Genomic DNA, 24,774 nt, shown 5'->3' on the forward strand with positions numbered 1-24,774 from the left:
GAAGGGCATCCTCCAGCCCTGCGGAGGAGACGTCCTCCAGCTATGCGGGGGAAGGCGAACTACTGCTGCCTGGTCAGGGTGCAGCTGTCCGTCCTCCACCCGGGCAGCAGTCGTTCCGTGCGCAGGTGGCTGCTGTCGCCGGTGCTGAAGTGGTGGCCACCGCTGGTGAGGCTTCCCACGCAGAGGTGGTTGCTTCCGCCGACGAGACCGTCAGTGCCACCTGCGCTCCGGACCTCCAGCTCTTTGGCTTTAATGGCTGGCTCTCGTCCCTCGTAAGGGGACGTGAGCGAGGTCCTTTTCACAGTAGCATTTGCCCTGAGGCCATCGCTGCTGCTGTCTAGACTGCCGAGGCAGAGGTCGTTGTTGTCGCTGCTGGTGCAGGGGTCGCCGGCGAGCCGCCTGGAGTTTGTTATCCCGCAGACCTTCTGGTGTGGAGGTTGTCCATTCCTGCGGGAATGGAGCCGGAGTCCCGTTTGTAATGGTACCTTCTTCAGAGCGAGATGTAATAGCTTTAAGTACTAAGACATCTGCCGCAGGTCGGGACAACCGTCGAGGGCGCTGCTGACGTCTAAGTCTAGGTACCACTGTTACCCCAAGTACGTGTGTTTGTTCTTTGTGGCTGCTGAGGCCTGAACATTTGGGTACAAAGCCGTGTTTCTTTCCTCTTGTTTCAAGCATTAGGACTTATTTGTCGGTAGCAGAATCACTTATTCGAGCGTGAGCTACCTTTCACGGAAGGTGATGAGTGAGGTATCTGTATCCCGGAGGCGTAGGAGTCCCTCGGCTCGGTCGGCCTTGCCGCTCAAGGTCTCTCTCGCTCGTCATTAGGATTCCGCTATCGACGCAGTCGAAAGGCACGAAAGTCATTTTGGCGGAAAACTTTTCCGAGGAAAAATTTGACGCAGAGGGGGCTTCCCCCTTTCTAAACCCGAGGCGACCGCCCGGGCCGGGGCCCTTGCGGAGGGCCTGGCTGTGGTCGTCGGGTCTGCCTGGTCTGCCCGAGCCATGGCCTCACAGCAGCGTGCCCGGGCCGAGGGTATGTTTTGCCCGCTCTGTGACTCTGTTTATGTCTCCATTCTTCTTCTTGCGTCTGAAGAATTTTGTTCGACTGTCTGCAGAGTTTGAGACAGCTCTTAATGAGTTCGTCAAGAACTGCAAGGCGCTTGGCGAGGCGGCTGAGCAGAAGGAGGCCGACCGTGTGGCCATGTCCGAGGCCATCTCGGCTTTCTGCCAGGCCTTTGGCCTCGACGGTGTCCCCTTGGGTAGCTCCCCCCAGAGTCACCTGCGGGCCTTAGGCGGCCATGTGCGCAGCAGACTCCGCGGGGCGCTGCACCACGGCGTTAGGCGGGCCTTCACCGTGCTCGCTTCCCACTACGACGTGGATCTAGAGCGAGTTAGCGAGGGGTACTGCTTACCCGACAAAGAGGAGGCTGCCTTAGCCGAGGTCCAGAGGTTTGACGCGACTGTCTAGGGCCCAAGCGCGGCGCTGGCTTCCTCCTTTGAGGTGGAGATCCTTCCGTCCGTGTCTCTATCTGAGGCCGGGCCGAATTCTGCCGAGGGTGGAAACGACGCCGAGGGTGCCGCTCCTCCCCCTGCCAATGTCTGAGCCTGCAAGAATAGTTTGTTCTAAGTATGCGTATGTTTTTGGCGGCCGCCGAGGCCTAAACATTTTAATTGTCGGATTATAAAGCTGTGTTTTCTTTCCTCTCGTTTCGTGCATTAGGACTTGTTCGGTAGCAGAATCGCTTATCCGAGCGTGAGTTACTTTTCGCGGAAGGTGATGAGTGAGGTATCCGTATCCCGGAGGCGTAGGAGTCCCTCAGCTCGGTCGGCCTTGCCGCTTACGTGTTCTCTCGTTGTTTTTAGGATTCCGTTATCGATATAGTCGAAAAGCACGAAAGTCGTTTTGGTAGAAGAGTTTTCGAGCGTTAGGACTTGTTTGGTAGCAGAATCGCTTATCCGAGCCTGAGCTACTTTTCGAGGAAGGTGATGAGTGAGGTATCCGTATCCCGAAGGCGTAGGAGTCCCTCGGCTTGGTCGGCCTTGCCGTTCAAGGTCTCTCTCGCTCGTCTTTAGGATTTTGTTATCGACGTAGTCGAAAAGCGCGAAAGTCGTTCTGGTAAAAGACTTTTCCGAGGAAAAATTTGACACAGAGGGGGTTCCCCCCTTCTAGCCCCCGAGGGAGGGTTGGGCTTTGCCGAGGCAAGGCTTATCCTTCCTTGATGGTTAGACTTTATTTATGCATGTAAAGAAAGCGAGATACATGAACAACTTGAAACATTTTAAGGGTAAAAGCGACGTAGTTGTTCGATGTTCCAAGCGTTGCTGTAGACCTCGCCTTGATCGTTGGCCAGCTTGTATGTCTCGGGCTTCAAAACCTTGACGATGATGAAGGGCCCTTCCCAGATAGGAGTAAGCTTGTGGCGCCCTCGGGCGTCTTGTCGCAGCCGAAGTACCAAGTCTCCCACTTGGAAGTCTCGGGGCCGAACCCTTCGGGCGTGGTAGCATCGCAGAGGCTGCTGATATCGTGCCGAGTGTAGTAAGGCCACGTCCCGAGCCTCTTCCAGCTGGTCCAATGAATCCTCTTGGCTGGTCTGGTTGCTTTGGTCGTCGTAAGCCTTTGTCCTCGGGGAACAGTATTCCAAGTCCGTGGGTAAGATGGCCTCGGCCCCATAGACTAGAAAGAACGGCGAGAAACCCGTGGCCCGACTCGGCGTCGTCCTCAGACTCCAAACCACCGAGGGTAGTTCTTTTATCCACCGCTTGCCAAACTTGTTGAGGTCGTTGTAGATCCTCGGCTTTAGTCCCTGCAAAATCATACCGTTGGCGCGCTCCACCTGCCCATTTGTCATTGGGTGAGCTACGGCGGCGCAGTCCACACGGATGTGGTGGTCTTCGCCGAAGTCCAGAAACTTCTTCCCAGTGAACCGCGTGCCATTGTCGGTGATGATGGAGTTTGGGACCCCAAAGCGATGGATGATATTTGTAAAGAATGCCACCGCCTGCTCAGGCCCAATGCTGGTTAAGGGTCGGACCTCGATCCACTTGGAGAATTTGTCGATGGTGACCAGCAGGTGCTTGAAGCCCCCGGGTGCCTTCTGCAAGGGACCGACGAGGTCTAGACCCCATACAGCAAACGACCAAGTGATGGGTATTGTTTGCAGGGCTTGAGCGGACAGGTGCGTCTGTCTCGCGTAGAATTGACACCCTCGGCAGGAGCGTACAATCCTAGTGGCGTCGGCCACCGCGGTCGGCCAGTAGAAACCTTGTCGGAAAGCGTTTCCCACGAGGGTCCGAGGTGCTGCATGGTGACCGCAAGCCCCCGAGTGTATTTCTTGTAATAGCTCTTATCCTTGGGCGATGGATATGCATCGTTGGAGGACGCCTGAGGGGCTGCAGTGATACAACTCTTTTTCATCACCTAGTAAAACGAACGACTTGGCGCGCTGAGCTAGTCGCCGAGCTTCGGCCTTGTCGAGGGGCAGCTCTCCTCAGAGGAGATATTCCAGGTACGGGGTCTGCCAGTTTTGGTTTGGCGCGACCCCATTCCACTCTCCCTCGATGCGCAAGGCCTCACCCTCGGCGGCTGAGGGTACCTCGGGCTGGGCCGAGGTCTCGTCGGGTTCGGGCGCGTCGTCGAGTTTGACGGATGGTTGATATATGTCCCTGGAGAAGACGTCCGGGGGAACCGTCGCCCGCCCTAAGGCTATTTTAGCCAGCTCATCCACGGTCTCGTTGTATCGTCGAGCAACATGGTTGAGTTCTAGCCCGTGGAACTTATCTTCCAAGCGCCAAACTTCGTCGCAATAGGCCTCCATTTTTCGATTGCGGCAGTGGGAGTTCTTCATGACTTGATCAATGACAAGCTGCGAGTCGCCCCGAGCGTCGAGGCGCCGAACCCCTAGCTCAACGGCGATGCGCAACCCATTAACTAAAGCCTCGTACCCGACCACATTGTTTGATGCCGGAAAATGGAGGCGCAGCACGTAGCGCACATGTTTCCCGAGGGGTGAGATGAAGAGCAAGCCAGCACCTGCTCCTGTTTTGATCAGCGACCCATCGAAGTACATGGTCCAAAGTTCGGCCTGGATTGGAGCTGTCGGCAATTGGGTGTTGACCCATTCAACTAGGAAGTCTGCCAAGACTTGGGATTTTATGGCCTTCCGAGGAGCGAATGAAATCGTTTCGCCCATGAGTTCCACTGCCCATTTTGCTATCCTACCCGAGGCCTCTCGGCACTAGATGATCTCTCCCAGGGGAAGGATGATACCACAGTCACCGGATGAGACTCGAAGTAGTGTCGCAACTTTCGTCGTGTCAGAATTACTGCGTACAGTAGCTTCTAGATTTGTGGGTAGCGGATCTTGGTCTCGGATAGCACCTCACTGATGAAGTAGATCGGCCTCTGGACGAGCAGTGCATGCCCTTCTTCTCGTCTCTCAACTACGATCGCGGCGCTGACCACCTGAGTGGTTGCGGCTACGTAAATCAAGAGGGTTTCTCCTGCAGCGGGGGGCACAAAGATGGGCGCATTAGTAAGGAGTGCCTTTAAGTTTCCGAGGGTTGCCTCGGCCTCGAGGGTTCAAGTGAAGCGCTTGGCCTTCCTTAAGAGGCGGCACAAAGGTAATCCTTTGTCGCCAAGGCGCGAGATGAAGCGGCTCAGAGCCACAAGGCATCCCATGACCCTTTGTACTCCTTTTAGATCCTTGATGGGTCCCATGTTGGTGATGGCTGCAATTTTCTCTGGGTTGGCCTCGATGCCTCGTTCGAAGACGATGAACCCTAGGAGCATGCCTCGGGGGACTCCGAAGACACACTTCTCGGGATTGAGTTTTACGCCTTTTGCACGCAGGCACCCGAAAGTTACTTCGAGGTCGGAGAGGAGGTCAGAGGCTTTTCTTGTCTTGACAACGATGTCATGGACGTAAGCCTCGACCGTTCTGCCGATGTGCTCTCCGAACACGTGGTTCATGCACCTTTGGTAGGTTGCACCTGTGTTCCTCAAGCCAAATGGCATGGTAGTATAACAATACATGCCAAAAGGTGTGATAAAGGAAGTCGCGAGCTGGTCGGACTCTTTCATCTTGATTTGGTGATAGCCTGAATAGGCGTCGAGGAATGACAGGGTTTCGCACCCAGCAGTGGAGTCCACAATTTGATCGATGCGAGGCAGAGGGTAGGGAACCTTTGGACATGCTTTGTTTAAACTAGTGTAGTCTACGCACATCCTCCATTTCCCACCTTTTTTCTTTACAAGCACAGGGTTAGCTAACCATTCTGGATGGAATACCTCTTTGATGAACCCTGCAGCCATCAGCTTGTGGACCTCCTCGCCTATGGCCTTGTGCTTTTCTTCATCAAAACGGCGCAGGTGCTGCTTCACGGGTCGGGCACCGACTCGGATGTCCAGCGAGTGCTCGGCGACATCCCTCGGTATGCCTGGCATGTCCGAGGGACTCCACGCAACAATTTCGGCATTTGCACGGAGAAAGTCGACAAGCACTGCTTCCTATTTGGGGTCGAGCTCGGAGCCGACCCTGACTTGCCGGCATCGTTGCTGGGGTCGAGGGCGACGGACTTGACCGCCTCGGCCGGTTTGAAGTTGCCGGCGCGGCGCTTCGCATCAGGCGCCTCCTTGGAGCGGCAATCCAGGTCGGCGATGAGGGCCTCGGACTCGGCGATGGCCTTAGCGTACTCCACGCATTCCACATCGCACTCGTAAGCGTGGCGGTACGTGGATCCAACGGTGATGGTCCCGTTGGGGCCTGGCATCTTGAGCTTGAGATACGTGTAGTTGGGGACGACCATGAACTTGATGTAGCACGGTCTTCCCAGCACCGCGTGGTAGGTCCCTCGGAACCCGACCACCTCGAAAGTGAGGGTTTCCTTTCGGAAGTTGGAGGGAGTTCCGAAGCAGACGGGCAGATCAAGTTGCCCAAGGGGCAGGACACGCTTACCGGGGATGATCCCGTGGAAAGGTGCTGCGCCGGCCCGGATCGTGGATAGATCTATTCCCAAGAGCCCTAGGGTCTCGACGTAGATGATGTTGAGGCTGCTGCCTCCGTCCATGAGGACCTTGGTGAGCCTAGCGTTGCCGATGACGGGGTCGACGACGAGCGGGTACCTTCCTGGGCTCGGTACGCAGTCGGGGTGGTCGCCTTGGTCGAAGGTGATGGGCTTGTCGGACCAGTCTAGGTAGACCGGCGCCGCTACCTTCATCGAGCAGACCTCCCAACGCTCCTTCTTGTGGTGCCAAGCCGAGGCGTTCGCCACCTGTCCGCCGTAGATCATGAAGCAGTCGTGGACCTCCAGGAACTCCTCTTCCTTGTCGCCCCCTTCTTGTTGTTGCCTTGGTCCTTGCCACCTTCTGTCGAGGGTCCAGCCTTGATGAAGTAACGCCAGAGCATGTCACACTCCTCAAGGGTGTGCTTGACGGGACCCCTGTGATAGGTAGGGCTGGAAAAAAAGCTCGAGGCTCGCGAGCCGGCTCGGGCTCGATCAGGCTCGCGAGCCTAAACAAGCCCGAGCCGAGCCTAATTCCATGGCTCGCTACACTAACGAGCCGAGCCGAGCCGGCTCGGTGAGGCTCGCGAGCCGGCTCGAGGCTCGGTCCAAACTATTACAGCTATCACTTGTCAGTTGTCAGTTTGTTTATTAGTGTCCAGTCATCTAGATCCAGTGACCAGTGTGTTGTTTTGGTCATAACTCACAAGGAACTAGAGTGCAGGGACATAATTTTTTATTATATGGAACATATTGTGCTTCAAATTTGAGCTAATGACCGTAATTAATGTTGTTGAGTACTTGAGTGTACAGGCTCGCGAGCCGAGCTGAGCCGGCTCACGAGCCTATATCGAGCTGAGCCGAGCCGCATCATCGAGCTCGTGAAGTGACCGAGCCGAGCCTGGCTCGGCTCGCTATTCCACCGAGCCTCACCGAGCCGAGCCGAGCCTGGCTCGGCTCGGCTCGTTTCCAGCCCTAGTGATAGGGGCACGACTCCTTGAGCATTTTGTCGAACGTATTGGCCCCTCCGGGAGGTTTCCGAGGGTTCCTATGTTCGGCAGCAGCGACGAGATCCGCATCAACGGCGTCGCGTTTTGCTTGCGCCTTCTTCTTGGCCCTCTTCTTCGTGCCACACTGGACGGACACCTCGGGGGCGTCTTCCTTCTGTCTTCCTTGAGGCTGCTTGTCCTTCGAAAGATGGCTTCGACCGCCTCCTGACCAGAGGCGAACTTGGTGGTGATGTCCATCAATTCGCTCGCCTTGGTGGGAGTCTTGCGCCCCAGTTTGCTCACCAGGTCCCGGCACGTGGTGCCGGCGAGGAACGCCCCGATGACGTCCGAGTCGGTGATGTTAGGCAACTCGGCGTGCTGCTTGGAAAACCACCGGATGTACTCTCGTAGGGATTCCCCTCGCTGCTGGCGGCAGCTTTGGAGGTCCCATGAGTTCCTAGGGCGCACGACCTTGGAAGTTTCCCGCGAAGGCCTTGACCAGGTCATCCCAGTCAGAGATCTGCGCAGGAGGCAGATGCTCCAGCCATGCCCGAGCAGCATCGGAGAGGAAAAAGGGGAGGTTGCGGATGATGAGGTTGTCGTCATCCGTCCCTCCCAACTGGCATGCCAGTCGGTAATCCGCAAGCCACAACTCCGGCCTTGTCTCCCCTGAGTACTTGGTGATGGTAGTCGGGGCTCGGAACCGGGCGCCCGTCGTATGGCCCGGTTAAAGACCCTCGGACCTGGTGGTTTGGGCGAGGGGCTCCGGTCCTCGTCACTGTCGTAGCGTCCTCCGCGCCTGGGGTGGTAGCCTCGGCACACCCTCTCTTCGAGGCGGGCTCAACGGTCGCAGCGGTGCTGCTCGTCGCCGAGGCGATCCGGGGCCGCGGGCGTCCCGTCTCGTGTGCGCTCGATGCGGACCGAGGCCTCCCGTATGCGTCGGGAGGGTGTTGCGCGATGCTCCGAGGGGCACCCTTGCCTTCGGGAGGCAGAGCTCTCCGCTCGTCGGACTGCGGCGTCTTCCATGACATCCTTGAGTTCGCCCTGGATACGCCGCCCCTCGGTGGTGGATGGCTCCGGCATTGTTCGGAGTAGCATCGCCGCTGCAGCTAGGTCCTGGCTGGCCCCACTGAAGGCTGGGGGTAGCCCTGCCCTGGCATTGCCAACGATACAGCGCTGGACGTCCCGGGCCCTATGACGCGCTCCTCCGGCTAGTGCCTGGCCTGCCCATTCCTGCTTGATGTTTTGTCGGAGCTGCGCAAGCCGCTCCGCTTCTTCGTTGAGCTTGGCCTGCGTCTCGCGGAGTTGCCCGAGCTGTGTGTCCTGACCCCCCGTAGGGACTGGGACCACAGCTAGCTCCCGTGGGATCTCAACGCGAGACGCAGGCACAGGGGCGTTGTCATCTTCCGGCATGCCGAGGTGGTTGTCTTCGTCGTGATCCCTCTGATCGATGTGGAAACACTCACGACTCGGGTGATAACCCTCGTCGTCGAGGCTGTGGTCATCGTCGGAGCAGCCAGAGAGGCAGTAGTCACATGCGGACATGAAGTCTCGCATGGCACTGGGATCACAGAGTCCGGAGAAATCCCAACCGAAGTCGGGGTCGTCCTCTTCCTCGGAACCCGCGGGTTGTAGGTTGAGACGGTCGTCCGTCGGTCCCAAGATGACCACATATGGTACCCTGGAAGGTCAGGGTATGCCCTTGCGAAAGCGCTCACCGAAGCGGGGTCGCTTGGTGGATCGAAGCTGAATCTAAGGGGAACAGGGTGGAAAACGGACGGTACCTCTTGGTTGATGGACGGTGGTGAAGTCGCGTCAGGGACGGAATGCACCGTCATCTCAGGTACGAGGCTAACGCCCAGCAAGTCCTTCGCGAGGGTGCTGGCGTCATCAGTCCGCTTGGGGTTGGCACGTTGTGGGGAAGCGATACCCGTCATTGTCTCAGGTGCGAGGACAACACCCGACATGTCCCCTGCAGGGGTGCCGGCGTCGTCGACTCGTTCTGGTCCGACAGCCGACGAGGTGCTGCCTCCCGCCTGGCCACGGTCGCCCCCTCTCCTCCTCCTCCGGCAAGGAGGGTGGCGGGCAAACCCAGGTGTTCCTCTTCCGCCACGGGGGGAAGTCATCGTTGAGTTTGCTGCCGTCGGGCGAGCCGACGACTGTCGTTGCTGTCGTGCTGCGAGGGGAGGAGTACCATGTCATAGCTGCCGTCGCGGGACATGAACTCGAGACTCCCGAAGCGGAGCACCGTCCCCGGCTGAAGAGGCTGCTGAAGACTACCCATCTGGAACTCAACGGGAAAGTATTTGTTAACACGCAGCGAGCCCCTACCTGGTGCGCCAACTGTTGGCGTTTTGGACCCGCGAGGACCGTCAACCGACCAGTGAATTTGTTGCTGCGTGCCCCTGCCCAGATGGGTTGATGCAAGATGGAACACAAGCGGGGGAATGAGGCTTATATTATCTTGCACCGGGGTGCTCGTAGTAGGGGTTACAAGCGTCGCGAGAGAGCGAGGGCGAGAGCGAGGGTGAGAGAGAGTCCATGCATGCGTCCGTCTCTGCCTATCTCGTCTTCCCCGCCTCCCTGTGTCTCCACGTCTCTGTGTGTGTCAATGTTATGTCTCCGCCGTTGCGTGTGTGTTCTCCCCCGTGCCTTAGGAAGGCCCTGGACGTCCCCTTTTATAGATACAAGGAGATGGCCCAGTGTTGGGGGCCTTCGTCTTTCGAAGGTCCTCAAAAACATGATTTGACAATGTTTTCCAAGTATGCGAGCAGGTATTTTCAGAATCAGGTTGCGGGTATACAAGAGCATGGTCAAGACGAAGCTTGACTGAAATGGGAGACAATCATGACGAAGGATGAAACGATCATGAAGCTATGTGCAGAGGAGCTTCGACATGACAGCAGAAAAGGGGAACCGACTTAAAGATGAAAAGCCAAATTAGACCTCGAAGAATTACTATAGAGTTATTGATAAAAGTAAAGGGCATTAATGTAATTTTACACGGGCTGCGTCCCGTGCCTATAAATAGATGAACAGTACTCCCGTACTGTTCACGCTGACTTGGCATTGGCATCACGCTTGTACCCTTACTTTCCTTCAAGCCGAAGGTACATTTGTAATTTGTTGTTGTTTATATAAGTAAAATAAATAGAAATAAATTAATAACAATGTTCAAAGTAATCATGTTATTTTCCGTGTTTTGTGTATAAATCTTTCTTATCTTTTATTATGATTATGAAGGTGTGACCTTCATAACCTTCGTCCGGCCCTTGTCTTCACCACAGAATAGGCAGTGAATTCTTCTTGGCTGATCCCCAAATCTTCCCCCGAAGCCCCTGGCGCCTCTGCCCCTTGGCGCTGGCGGCCGAACAGAGCTTTGCTGTTGCCCTGAAGCTTGCGAAGAGTATTGTGGCCTTTGCTGTTGGCTCCCTCTATCATCACTTTGAGTGGAGTTATGAATTGACCTGACGTGCCTCGGATGAAATCTTCCTCCGAAGCCCCTGGTCATTTCAGAGAACCTGAATGCCTCCTCCCTTCTTTGGCGGAAGTTATTGTCAGCTCGGATACACTCATCCATCTTCTGGAGCAGCTTCTCCAAAGTTTGTGGTGGCTTCCTGGCAAAGTATTGCGCTGAAGGTCCCGGTCGAAGTCCCTTAATCATGGCCTCAATGACAATTTCATTTGGCACTGTTGGCGCCTGTGCCCTCAGACGCAGAAACCTTCGGACATACGCCTGAAGGTATTCTTCGTGGTCCTGGGTACACTGGAATAAAGCTTGAGCAGTAACTGGCTTCGTCTGAAACCCTTGGAAGCTGGTTATCAACATATCCTTCAACTTCTGCCATGAGTTGATTGTCCCTGGCTGAAGAGAGGAGTACCAGGTTTGAGCGACACTCTTGACGGCCATGACAAAAGACTTTGCCATGACTGCAGTATTGCCACCATATGAAGATATGGTTGCTTCATAGCTCATCAAGAATTGCTTCGGGTCTGAATGACCGTCGTACATGGGGAGCTGGGGTGGCTTGTAAGACTAGGGCCATGGTGTAGCCTGCAATTCTGTTGATAGAGGAGAAGCATCATCAAAAGCAAAATTTCCATGATGGAAATCTTCATACCAGCCGTCCTCATTGTAGAAGCCCTCCTGATGAAGCTCTCTGCGCGGAGGCCTTCGGTTCTGGTCATCTTGAGCAAGATGACGAACCTCTTCCGAAGCTTCATCTATCTGCCTCTGAAGGTCAGCTAGACGAGCCATCTTCTCCTTCTTTCGTTGCACCTGTTGATGGAGCATCTCCAGGTTTTGGATTTCCTGGTCTAAGTCGTCCTCCGAAGGCGTTGGACTGGTGGCCTTCCTCTTCTGGCTTCGGGCCTCCCTAAGAGAAAGGACGTCCTGATTGGGGTCCAGCGGCTGCAGAGTGGCAGCCCCTGTTGCTGAAGCTTTTTTCGGCGGCATGACGAAGGTGATGCTTGCCGAAGATGTTCAAAGCTCAAGAAATGGAAGTGAGTTCACCGGAGGTGGGCGCCAATGTTGGGGACTTGTTCTCAAATGCTATGAATTAAGAACAAGGCAACATAAAATGTTAAATATCAAAGCCCTTCGTCCTTCGAAGCATTATTTCCCTTTGGATATAATGGTTTTCGGACGAAGGTTATGAAGGTCACACCTTCATAATCATAATAAAAGATAAGAAAGATTTATACACAAAACACGGAAAATAACATGATTACTTTGAACATTGTTATTAATTTATTTCTATTTATTTTACTTATATAAACAACAACAAATTACAAATGTACCTTCGGCTTGAAGGAAAGTAAGGGTACAAGCGTGATGCCAATGCCAAGTCAGTGTGAACAGTACGGGAGTACTGTTCATCTATTTATAGGCACGGGACGCAGCCCGTGTAAAATTACATTAATGCCCTTTACTTTTATCAATAACTCTATAGTAATTCTTCGAGGTCTAATTTGGCTTTTCATCTTTAAGTCGGTTCCCCTTTTCTGCTGTCATGCCGAAGCTCCTCTGCACATAGCTTCGTGATCGTTTCATCCTTCGTCATGATTGTCTCCCATTTCAGTCAAGCTTCGTCTTGACCATGCTCTTGTATACCCGCAACCTGATTCTGAAAATACCTGCTCGCATACTTGGAAAACATTGTCAAATCATGTTTTTGAGGACCTTCGGAAGCCAAAGGCCCCCAACACCCAGCTGTACAATGGGGTGTAGCTATGTGCTAACTGTAGGATTACGGGGAGGCTACGCTAGCGCAAAAAAAAAATTTCAACCCCATAATACCAAGAACCACTGCGGTTATAGGTCATGGAATTACCACTAGACACGCAGAGCAGCGGAAGACATCTCGATGTAGACGAACGCGTCGAGCAGTGCCGTGCAGTCGTCGGCGTCCTTCACGTCCTCGCACGGTTCGTCCAAGTGCTCCAGATGCAGCACCTCCGAGGTATCCACACGTACAGGGAGGAAACACCGCGTACCGAACTGCTAGGTTCGCGACGGCGGCTTGGCGAGGGCGAGAGGCGAGCGGCTACTCGTTTGCTGGTGGCAAATTAGGTTAAGCCTAACCACACCCCCGCCCTTCATTATATAGGCGTTATGGTGGGCTTCTGACACCGAGGCCCATCATTAACCCTAAAGCCCAGTCTAATTTCGGATCTAATCCGAGTTAGGCTTCCTTCCCCTTAAGTGTGTGACCCTATAGGTTCACTTACAAATAGACATAGCCCGAGTACTCTTACTTGGCCCAATAATTGACAGCGGCCTCTAGCAAGACATGTCAACTCCTATGCGCACGTAAAGATCATATCAGACGAACCATTGCAACATTATGTACATGTTGTTCCCTTTGTCTCACGATATTTGGTCTGGCTCTAAGCTGACCTCTCTTTCTCGATACTGTGAATTGGAATCCTTTCAATGGTTAACTCTTAACCCTAGCACGACCATGCATTTCTTGATCCAATCACTCGAGGGGCCCAGAGATATCTCTCTCACAAAGAGAGGGACAAATTCCATCTTGACTGACCATGCCTCACAACATGCTTCCTGACAAACCCAAAACTACCTTTATAACTACCCAGTTACGGAATAGCGTTTGATAGTCCCTAAGTAAGTCAATTCACATCTTGAAAACATGCGACAATCTCAGGTCTAAGGATACAATATTCATGTTGCAAAAAGAGAACTATATTACAATATCTCACGTTGGGTCGGTCCAGCCTCATGTCATACATGCGCCTACATTATTAGTTTAACATCTCCATGTTCATGACTTGTGAAATGTAGTCATCAACTAATACATATGCTAGTCATCGACTCTGACTAGGGACATCATTTAGAATAACCATATAAGTAAAGAATCTCACAAACAATTCACATAATTGCTAATCAATACAAGGTGCCTTCCATGGATATTCAATTAAGCAATATATATATCATGGATACAAAGAAATATGCTCATCTCTATGATTATCTCTAGGGCATATTTCTAACACTAACGTGGCTGGCGGAGAAGTGCCTTGAGCCCTGCACGTGTGCTAACGTGGCTGTCGGAGAGATGCCTTGAGCCCTGTAGAAGCATAGCTGGCAGTGTGGCATGGATCCTACTGACGTTTCCTTGCTTCCGTAGGAGGTTGAGAGCAACCGACGTCATTGGCGCACACTGGGAACCATCATTACCTGTTACTGGAGTAACCTTAGATGGGACACCGATCTTGTTCCTTCATAGCCTGAGGCAGCTAGCTAGGAGTAGGGTAATGATGTATCCCCTGTAGCGTAGTCGGTCCGAGGCTGAGGTCGGGCGAGGCGGAGACTTCTCCTAAGGCCGAGGCTGAGGTCGGGCGAGGATGTGACTCCTCCCGAGGCCGAGGCGGAGCTCCCTGTTGCTCCCGAGGCCGAACTCGTGGAAGATCGTGACTCCGTTTTACCCTGGTGGTTGGCATAGTAGCCGGAGCGGGACGAACAATGTTGTTTCCCTGTCAGAATGGTCAGTAAAGGGGCGAAGTGACTGCGGTCACTTCGACCTTGCCGACTGAGGCACGCGTGTCAGGATAAGGTGTCAGACGATCCCCACATTAAATGCGCATGTGATACGGTCGGTTGGTAGGGCGATCCGACCGAGGACGCTGCACGACAAAGTTTGCCTGAGCTGGGCATCGGGCGAGCCGAGGGTGTGTCTGCTGACTGAGGGGACCCTCGGGCGAGGCGTGAATCCGTCCGGGAATACTGTCCTTGCCCGAGGCTGGGCTCGGATGAGGTCGCGTCCCTTGGTAGACGAGGCCTGCGCTTTATCAGTCGTTTATGGTTTGTTCTAAAGATGTTTTTCAGCCGCGTTTAGGAGCATTGTAGGTACTCCTAATTACGGTCCCCGACAATATCATAAACTGGTTCTAACGAATCTAGATGTATGGTTCTAACGAGTCTAGATGTATGGCTGTTTAGGAGCATTGCGGGTACTCCTATATTTATGAAGGAAAATTTAGCATTTTTTAGACGATGTGCCACATTGCATAAATATCTATGTCGTGTAGCATAATTAGTGTCAGTATATGACGTAAACTGGTTCCAACAATCCGAGCTACATGGCTGTTGTAGAGATCCTACTTTTATGGACGAAATAAAGCATTTAAATCAGACGTTTTTTGTTTCCATGCATGCCAATCCATTTTCTTTCAACACACATTCTTGTCATCCTAAATTTGTGCGCATGCACTAGGAAACAATTTTTATGCAATGTACCACAATACATTAATATCTACACCGAATAGCATAATTAGTATCAGTATATATCATAAACTGGTTCAACAAGCCTAACCGCATTGCTGTTGGAGAGATCCTATATTTATGGGGGAAATAAAGCATTTAAATCAGATTTTTTTGTTTCCATGCATGTCAATCTGTTTTCTCTCAATGCACATTCTTGGCATCCTAAATTTATGCACATGCAACAGAAAACTGATTTTCTACGCAGCGTACCGTATTGCATAAATACCTACAACATGTTGCATAATTAGTATTAGCATATATCATAAAATGTTTCTAACGAGCCTAGCTGCATGACTGCTATAGAGATCCTATATTTATGGACAGAATAAAGCATTCAAATCATATTTTTTGTTTCCATGCATGCAACAGTTAACAGATAAGCTTCCTATTTTTTGATCATGCAAGGATTGGGACGCATGCGAGGGAGGGGTGGGGCTAGTGGCGAGGTTGGTTCGGTGGTGCAGGAGGGTGGCTGCGGCTTCCTGTATCCTATGAAAGACCAGGGCTCCCAATAGCCTCACCCTATATATATATATATATATTCTGAAAAACACATAATCGTAACACAAATATTAATTTGGCGTAAGCAATCGGCGTCAATACGCCAAAAGAGTCTGGTGCGGTCTGCACACCTGGTCGGCCGACCCGGTCGGTAGGTGGTCGAGGCTTCCTGTAGTTAAACAGAGCCTAGGGCCTTGGGTTTCCAAAGAGTGATCGGAAGCCCTGACCTAACGCCATCTTTCGATTCAGTCGCACCACCTTAAACAGACCAGGCCTCAAGTCGTCTATTAAAGCTACCCGAGACCACCATGAATTAGGGTTTCAGTGCGGCAGCGGTTGCGGGTGGGTGGATCCAGCGCGGGCGGCGCTGGCCGAGCATGCGACGACGGCCTTGCGGGCTGCGGATCCAGCACGGGCCTTGCGGGCTGGCCGTGCAGGAACATGATGTTGCTGCTGGTCTCGTCCGCATGCGCCCTATCTAGCGGTTCCTCGGGGCGTCATGGGGTTGCAGCGGTTGCGCGACGGTAGAACCAACATGCTTGGGCGGGCTGATCCAACACGGACGGACCACGACGGTGATGACCGACATGCGAGCGCGCGGGTCTGGAGGGATCTAGCACGGACGGGGCATGGCTCTGGCCGACGCACGGCGAGGCGAGCCGGCGAGGACGGGGCACGGCTCTGGCCGATGTGCGGCCGGGCGGTTCTGGCGTGAACAGAAGGGGTCCGTGGTGGGCGAACGACGAGTTCGTGGTTGGTGGACGGACGTGGCGCCGTCACAGGCAACACATCTGAGATGGGATCGGCAGCGGCGGACTTCCCTAGGGGCGAGCTATGACGGTGGCGTCCCCTAGACGTGAGCAGCGTCGGATCCCAAAGGCGCGTGCGGTGGGCGATGTCTCCCTTAGGGCGTTTGCGACGACATGTTTTTATGCTTCTCTGTATACATATTTATGCCAACATCAATAGGTGTTTACGACATATATTTCAGTCAATGGCTACCCTTCCATTTGTTGTTTGTTTATGATATTTCTATTCACATTTTACGCAGATGTTTATAGATTTGTATGCATTATCTCGTTACCTAACCCAGTGTGTATATGAGGTTTCTAACATTTACGTTAGCTCAGTATTTACTATCAAAACTGAGAGGCTTTACACTCAAAACTAAAGGTTTTTACAATCGAACATGGAGATGGTCCAAATAGTGACCTGCATGCCAATTTTTAAGTAGTGTACCGTAATGCATAAAAACCTTCACCGTGTAGCATAATTAGTATTAGTATATATCATAAATTGTTTGTAACGAGCCTAGATGCATGGCCGTTGTAAATATCCTATTTTTATGGACGAAATAAAACATTTAAATCAGATTTTTTTGTTTCCATGCATGTCAATCCATCTCCTAAATTTGTGTGCATGATTTCCAATTTTGTTGTGCATGCAAATGGAAACAAAAGGCGCGTATGCAAGGATGGGCGTGGGGGTGGAGGCGGCCAGGCTGGTCTGGTCGTGTGGTGCAAGGGGCGGTTGGTCTGGTCGGGTGGTGCAGGGAGCGGTTGGGGCTTCTACCATATGTTTGGAAGCCCAGGGCTCACCTTGTACTTCCAATAACTAGAGGAAGCATTGGCCCAACAGTGCCATCCGGTTCAGCCGCACTAGGTTCGGGTGGCTATAAAAATACCCCTACACTGCCAGGATTAGGTTTTAGCGGTGGCGACATTTCCCTCTGGCGTGCGAGCGGTAGCGATCTCTAGGGCAAGCGACGGCGGCCCCCATGGCAGGCGACCAGCGACGGTGCTCCCCTAGGACCGAACAACGACAACACTCCTAAGGCGGGCGGGCAAGTAGTGACGACGCTCCTGAAGCGGACGAGCAGTAGCGCACCCAGACCCGGTGGCGACGGCGATGAGCGGCGGTGGCGGCCACAGGAGACACGGGTCGCTCCGGCGGTTGTGCGAGGCGTGGTCGTCTTCGGCGATGGAGGGCACGCGAAGCATGGGTGGCTCTAGCGTCCTTCGATGACCAACTCATCTGATCCAATGGCCTCGGCAGCGTCCTTCGATGGCGACCTTTCTCCAATTCTTTGTTTACACATGCGACTATTGGTTGAGCCCATACTAATATTTTTTCCATTAATTATGATGTACTATGTAGGTATTTATATAACTTCCTATAACGTTTATGGTATTTATGTAGCTTTTTGTAACGTTTGATGCTTTGCGCGATATCAGTCATCCAACTTTTGCATGTATGCTGTGGGAACAAAAATAGCATTTAAAATTTGTGCCCATGAAATTAAAACTCACATAACCTGTCATAATTTACAAGTCTGCATAAAAATAGAAGCCGCATGCATGTGTATAGTGGTTGTCATATTGTTCAAATCTGTCAAATAAATAGGACCGCATGTATGCGTCTGGTGGGAGACGCAGCTGAATGCATGTTCATGATGGAGGGACGGCATTTAAATCACATTTTGTTGTTTTCATGCATGCCGATCCATTTTCTTTTAACACATTTTTGTCATCCTAAATTCTAGCAATTAGTCTCAAATGCATATAGTGTACATATAAAATTGTATCGGGTCTATTTTAGATCTAACGTTCCCTCTGTTCTTTTTTCCAAAAAAAATGTCCACCAACACCATCCTTTACTAGTTTTATCGTCTTGGAGAATGAGTTTGATAAAACTTTCGGAACAACATGAAACGTTAGGTCTAGAATGAACGAGCACAATTTTATGTGTGCACGAGTGGTACGTGCCCTGAATATGTTTCTAATAATTAATGTTAGTCCCAACTTGCAGCAATGCAACATAAGAACACGAGGGTTACGCTGTGCATTTCGATTGGAGTTTGCATGTACAATCTGAACATGACATCTACAAGAGTATAACCGAAGCAGCTAGCATAGCAGGTACACGCCATCGAATCGAATAGACACTATAACCCCATTTGATCGATGAATTGGCAACTCATCAATTAGTTAGGGAAGGCCAGCGCGTGCATGACGGTTGACGAAAAGCGCTTGTGGCAGCTCCCAGGCACTAACGAAGCCAGAGTTCTGGAAGTTGAGGTCCGCGTTTGCGGAGTCTACCAAGTATTGCAGGTGGAATAAGACCTTCCTGGCTTTTCCGTCCACTGCGAAGAGCGTCGTGCCCTGGAAGAAGTAGAGGGTGTTGGGGTTGTTGGGGTCGATGAGGGCGAGCGAAGGCACCACGCCCCAGGGCAGACCGGCGTCGGCGTAGCTGTGGTGGCTCCAAATGTCGGCGAAGGTCGCCGTGTACTCGTGTACCCAGTAATGCTGGCCCTCCTGGCTGACGAGCGTGAACATGCGGACCTCGGGGGGCTGCTTCAAGCGATTGGGACCGATGGGGACTCCCGTCCGGATCTCGACGTAGCGCAGCTTGCCCTGGCTGGGCCTGATGAAGCGTTGCTTGGCCATGAGCTCTGGGCGGCGCACGGGCCCGCGGATGACCATGCAGCCGACCGGGAGCGGAATGAAGCGCAGGTGCAGGTTGTCGTCTGCGGCGAAAGGGTCGCAGATGAGCATGCCACAGGAGACGTCGATCCACCAGAGGAGGCCGCCGTGGGCGCCCCAGCGATAGTGCTCCTCGGCGGAGGCCAGCGGCCTGGTGGTCCACTGGTCGGTGACGGTGGAGTAGCATAGCAGGGTCTTGTGGAGGGTCGTCAAGGTGGGGGGCTGGAGCTGGGCCACCATGTAATGGCCACCGTGTCGCGGGTCGGCGATGAGGCCAATGCTGTGTCTCCTGATGACGCGGACGCCGAGGTGGGCGGGGACGGCGGGGAGGCGGACGACGGTGCGGGCGCGGGCGTCTCCGAGGAAGAAGACGGGGTTCGAGACGCCCTCGGCTCCTGTAATGTCAGCGTCCAACCCCCGGCCCAGCCCACACTCGACAGCTTCGGACGTTCATGCGCTCGTGGGCCGGCCTAGCCAAGAGAGCCCACCACTCACATCCCAAAAGCCAGGCTGATGAGAGGAGGGAGACTCTCCCTTTTAAGCTGCCCACGGCCCCCTTGGCTAGCCGATGTGGAACTAAAGCCGGGGCGCTGACTACCGGCCCTGACATCCCACCCCCCTTGGGAAGCCCCCCAAGGCAGGCATGGGCCAAACCGGGCTCCGATACCAGATGTCAGCGTCCAACCCCCGGCCCAGCCCACACTCGACAGCTTCGGGCGTTCATGCGCTCGTGGGCCGGCCCAGCCAAGAGAGTCCACCACTCACATCCCAAAAGCCAGGCTGATGGGAGGAGGGAGACTCTCCCTTTTAAGCTGCCCACGGCCTCCTTGGCTAGCCAATGTGGGACTAAGCCGGGACACTGACTAACGGCCCCTGACATCCCACCCCCCTTGGGAAGCCCCCCAAGGCAGGCATGGGCTAACCCGGGCTCTGATACCAGATGTTAACACCGCTCAGATATGGCTCACGAGCTCCCTCGTTTTCGTGTTCCTCACAGAGGAGTTCTTCTTTCTTGCCAAGCCGGCAATAAGTCTGGGGTTCGATGTCAACAACTCCCTATTACAAGGTATTTATACCTGCTGTCCTTCTCTCCCTTTTACTTAAGCTAAACACCCTCTCTGATACGAAATCACAGCTAATTACTCTTTAACGACTCCACTCAGCGCCAAAATACTTTGGATTAGCTTTGGTCATCCTCTTGCTGTATCTCCTGGACGTCAGCCTGCCTTTCTCCTGCACCTCCATTCCTTCCTGCTCTTGTCCTGGTTCACCAGCGTTAGAGATGCTAACATCCCCCTCTCCTTGAATAACAGCTTGTCCCCAAGCTGGCGCCATAGGGAAACTTTGCTTGATGGCTTGTTCATCCTCCCAGGTGGACAAGGACACCGGACAGTTAGACCACCTGACCAGCACTTGAGGTATCACCCTACTGCCTCTTCGAAGCAGACGAGAGGCAAGAACCTCTTCAGGTACCTGCAAGCCAATGGATAAATCTGGAAGCGAATCATTGACAACAACTCGAGTGCCCACTGCTGCCTTAAGCTGTGAAACATGAAACACAGGATGAATCGCACTGTCTGATGGCAAAGCTAGTTCATACGCCACAGGATTCACTTTTTTGATGATCTCAAATGGTCCAAAAAACCTGAAAGCAAGCTTGGAATGCATCCTATCTCCCACTGAACGCTGATAGAAGGGTTGTAACTTAAGGAACACCCGGTCACCCACTGCAAACTGTCGATCCGTGCGTCCCTTGTCAGCCTGCTTCTTCATACGGTCTTGTGCACGTTGGAGATGAAACTTGACTTGTTGTAACATCTGCTGATGGCTGTGCAACCAAGTACTCAGGTCAGGCACTGAACACTGATCAACAGACTCCAAACCCAGCTGCAATGGAGCATGACCATATAACACCTCAAAAGGGGATTTACCCACTGCTGTATGGTAACATGTGTTATACCAGAATTCAGCCAGCGGTAACCAGGAATACCACTGTCGAGGGCATGAATGGACGAAACAGCGAAGGTATGCTTGGTTCACACGCTCGGTCTGACCGTCCGACTGAGGATGATAGGCGCTGCTCATGCACAACTGAGTGCCAGCCAACCGGAAGAGTTCTTGCCATAATTTGCTGGTAAAAATGGGGTCCCTGTCAGACACTATAGACTGAGGTAAGCCATGAAGCTTGTAGATTTCTGACAGATATACTTTAGCCACCGACAAAGCTGAAAACGGGTGAGCCAGTGCTATGAAATGAGCATATTTAGAAAATTTATCCACGACCACCATAATGCAATTGTATCGGTGAGAAGTGGGTAATCCAGAAATGAAGTCGAGACTGATAACTTGCCAAGCATGCTCTGGGATCGGCAATGGTTGAAGTAAACCTGGATACTTGCTACGGTCCGGCTTAGCTTGCTGACAGACCACACAGGTTTGGACAAACTCCTTGATATGCTTTTTCATGCCAGTCCAGCTGAACACCGACTTAACTCTGCAGTAAGTAACGGGAAACCCGGAATGACCTCCCACAGCACTGTCATGGAGTGCCGATATCACCTTAGTCTGTAAACCAGTGTTGTGTCCCAACCAGACTCGGTCCTTGTGTCTAATGACTCCAGCAACCAAGGTATAATGTTCCACCTTCTGGCCAGTAGCCAATGCACCCAAAAGCATCTTAGTTGACTCATCTGAATCATAAGCTTGAATAACTTCTGTTAGCCATTGAGGAACCATGGAAGAAGTGTTCAGCATCTGCAATTGCAAAAGGGTTGCATCCTTATGAAAATCAGACCGCCTGGAAAGCGCATCAGCCACGCGGTTATCAACTCCTTTCTTATAGACTATATGAAAAGTCAATCCCATTAACTTTGTTAAAGCCTTTTGTTGCCATGTGGTCGTCACCCGCTGATCATCCAGATGTGTAAGACTTTGTTGGTCTGTCTTGATCACAAATTCAGCATGCTGAAGGTAGGGTCTCCACTGCTCGACAGCAAATAAGATAGCTAGACACTCCTTCTCATAAGTAGAGAGACCCAAATTCTTCGGTCCAAGTGCTTTGCTTATGTACGCAATGGAATGACCCTCCTGATGTAATACAGCACCAATGCCCAACCTGCTAGCATCAGTCTCGATGACAAAAACCTTAGAAAAATCAGGGATAGCCAACACCGGAGCCTGCACCAGCGCTGTTTTCAAAGCTTCAAACGCCTTCTGAGCATCAATAGTCCAAATAAACAGTTGATTCTTCTTTAACAGATTGGTTAAGGGTTTACTGGTAAGACCAAATCCTGCTACAAATCTCCGGTAATAGCCTGCCATACCCAGGAAACTACGCAATGCTTTCACACAATCTGGGGGAGGCCAGTTCTTGATCACTGTTACTTTCGCAGGGTCAGTGGAAATACCCCCAGCACTAATAACATGTCCCAGAAATTCCAACGTATCTTGACCAAAACAACACTTGGACTGCTTAAGCTTTAACTGATTTTGGTCTAGGATTTGAAAAACCTGTTCCAAATGTTGGACATGATGTTCCAAAGTATCACTGTAAACAAGTATATCATCCAGGAAAACCACTACACACTTGCGTAATAATGGAGACAATATGTGGTTCATGAAGTCCTGGAATGTGGCTGGGGCTCCTGTAAGTCCAAATGGCATGACCTTGTACTCATAATGACCATTATGTGTTTGAAAGGCAGTTTTATATTCTTCCCCTTCTTGTATCCGAATCTGATGATAACCAGCCCTGTGGTCCAACTTAGTAAATATTGTAGCTCCACCTAGCTCATCTGTGATCTCATCAAAAACAGGCATAGGAAACCTGTTTTTTACAGTGTAGGCATTGAGCCTCCTGTAATCAACACATAACCTCCACTCTCCATCTTTCTTCTTGACCAAGAGTACTGGTGAAGCAAAGGGACTTGAACTCTGTTGTATGATGCCAGACTCCAACATTTCCTGAATTTGTCTTTCTATCTCATTCTTCTGGTGTGGAGTATATCTGTAGGGTCGTAACCGGAAAGCTGTTGCTCCAGGTAATAGGGGAATAGAGTGATCAAATGGCCTCTTTGGTGGCAGTCCCTGAGGTGTAGAAAACAATTCCTGATACTTCTCTATCACTGCTGCAATTTCCGGAGGTATTTGCACCGGAACAACTTCCTTGTTGGATTCTGTGACAGTTCTGAGCTCCAACACATGCTCCACAGCTTCTTGTCTGATTAGTCCAGTTAATTGGATACTAGACAGAAGAGTACATGACTGTAATTTGGGTCTCACCCCTTGCAGCTGAACTACCTTACCTTGATATTCAAACTCCATCCACTTATCCATCCAGTGTATGGACATGGGGTTAAATTTTTCCAGCCAGTCCATTCCTAACACAATGTCATAACCGGCCAGTGGTAAAAATTTAAAATCAGCGTAGAAATTGATGCCATTACATAACCAGGGACAATCAGGTACCCAATATTCACTCCACAAGGTATTACCATCAGCCACCTTCACCTGAAGCGGATGTGGCAGTTTCTGAACCCCTTTTACTACCTCAATAAAGTGGTTACTCATGAAACTACCCGAGCTTCCAGAATCAACCAACACCAACATCTGGCATCCCTGAATATAAGCCCACAATTTGATGGTCTTGTTATGCTCACCACCATGTACTGCTGCTTCAGAAATAGCTAACACCTCCTCCTCAACAACCTTTTCTGGAGAATCATCTGTTTCCTCGGACTTTTCATCTTCTTCACCATGAGACACAACAGCCCACATTTCCTCCACTACATGCAGTGGTACACTGTTAGAACAACTGTGGCTAGGATTCCATTTTCCCCACATTTGAAACAAAGGCCCCTTGCCCTTCTATAATTCTTCAAGGCTGTAAGCTTTTGGTCACCCACCCGACTGTTGCCTACTAGTGGTTTACGTCGATCGTCAGGGATCACTGGGTTTCGACCTGTTAACAGGGAACTTGACTGTCCAGCCATAGGAGGCATTCTCATGGGAGCCTTAGAATATACCACCACTTCTCCTTTTCTGGTTTCCCTTCTTCCAGCACTTCCCATTACTTCTTCCTGCAATAGAGCTAATGAGCAGCGCCTATCATCCTCAGTCGGACGGTCAGACCGAGCGTGTGAACCAGTGTGTGGAAGCATACCTTCGCTGTAACCCCCATGAAGAGGAGGCGGTCGGAGCAAGCGGACATGACCATGAAGGGGCGCTCGGGCAGGACCAGGTAGGAGGCGCCGACCTGCGGGGGCTGGAGGTCGAGAAGGATGTCGCAGGCACCGGGCGCGAGCATCCATGCCCGCTTGTCGTTGGCGCCGAGGACGACGGGGATGAAGGAGAGTGCCACCCACGGGCGGGGATGGAACACGACCACCTCGTCGCGCTGCGGTTGCTCGCCCGCTCGAGACGACTCCCGCGCTATGAACGACGACGACATGGCTGACATGGCGCGGGGCGCGCTCAGCTTGCCTGGCCGGCGGTGGGATTGGGGCTGCGGCTTTGGAGGGTGGCGAGTTAGTTGGTTCGTTTCGTTTCGGTCCGAATCGCGCTGCTGGTTGATTCGAGGGGGATGGGAGGAGGAGAAGGGGACGGGAGAATCATAGGCGAGTGAGCACTGAGCACGGATGAGCAGGCAGGGAGGGAGGCTTGAGTTTGAGGAGCGTTTACGATTTCGAAAAAGAAATCGCGAAAAATAGAAAATTTCCGAAATTTCGGGAATTTTCGGTCAAAATTAAATAGATTTAGTATTTTTAAAACAAAAAATGATATAACTTAAATTAAAAATATTAATTTCGGAAACATATTTTTTCGGACCCCACCGAAATCAAGAAAATTTCAGAAAATTTCAGAAATTTTGGAAATTTCTGTCCGAAATTGTAAACCCTCATCAAGTCAGTTGCGGGCGTTTCATCCAAAAAAAATCATTGACTCATCACATCTATGATCTATCTGGTGTGTTTGTTGTGGTGTTTGGTTATAGTTTATTCACGGATTGCTAAGGTCA

The 24,774-nt window shown here is 52.0% G+C and overlaps 1 protein-coding gene across 1 annotated transcript; it reads right to left on the reverse strand.

Annotated features, from left to right (window-relative positions):
- Positions 1-18,049: 18,049 nt before the first annotated feature.
- Positions 18,050-24,388, reverse strand: LOC100276258 (uncharacterized). The gene is made up of 2 exons (XM_020552740.2): positions 23,931-24,388; positions 18,050-19,159 (listed from the first exon to the last, which is right to left on the reverse strand). The coding sequence occupies exons 1-2, from the start codon at positions 24,214-24,216 to the stop codon at positions 18,264-18,266; spliced, it is 1,182 nt and encodes a 393-aa protein (XP_020408329.1). The 5' UTR covers positions 24,217-24,388; the 3' UTR covers positions 18,050-18,263.
- Positions 24,389-24,774: the final 386 nt, after the last annotated feature.

The sequence above is a fragment of the Zea mays genome, chromosome 4 (genome assembly GCF_902167145.1).
Source record: "Zea mays cultivar B73 chromosome 4, Zm-B73-REFERENCE-NAM-5.0, whole genome shotgun sequence".
Taxonomy (NCBI): Eukaryota; Viridiplantae; Streptophyta; class Magnoliopsida; order Poales; family Poaceae; genus Zea; species Zea mays.

Bases quoted from the DNA above. Each gene is read 5' to 3' on its own strand.
- LOC100276258 (XM_020552740.2), bottom strand. From the start codon at position 24,216: ATGTCAGCCATGTCGTCGTCGTTCATAGCGCGGGAGTCGTCTCGAGCG. The intron at 19,160-23,930 runs TTACAGCGAAGG...TGGACGCTGACA, and splicing joins CCGCCTCCTCTTCATGGGGG to TTACAGGAGCCGAGGGCGTC.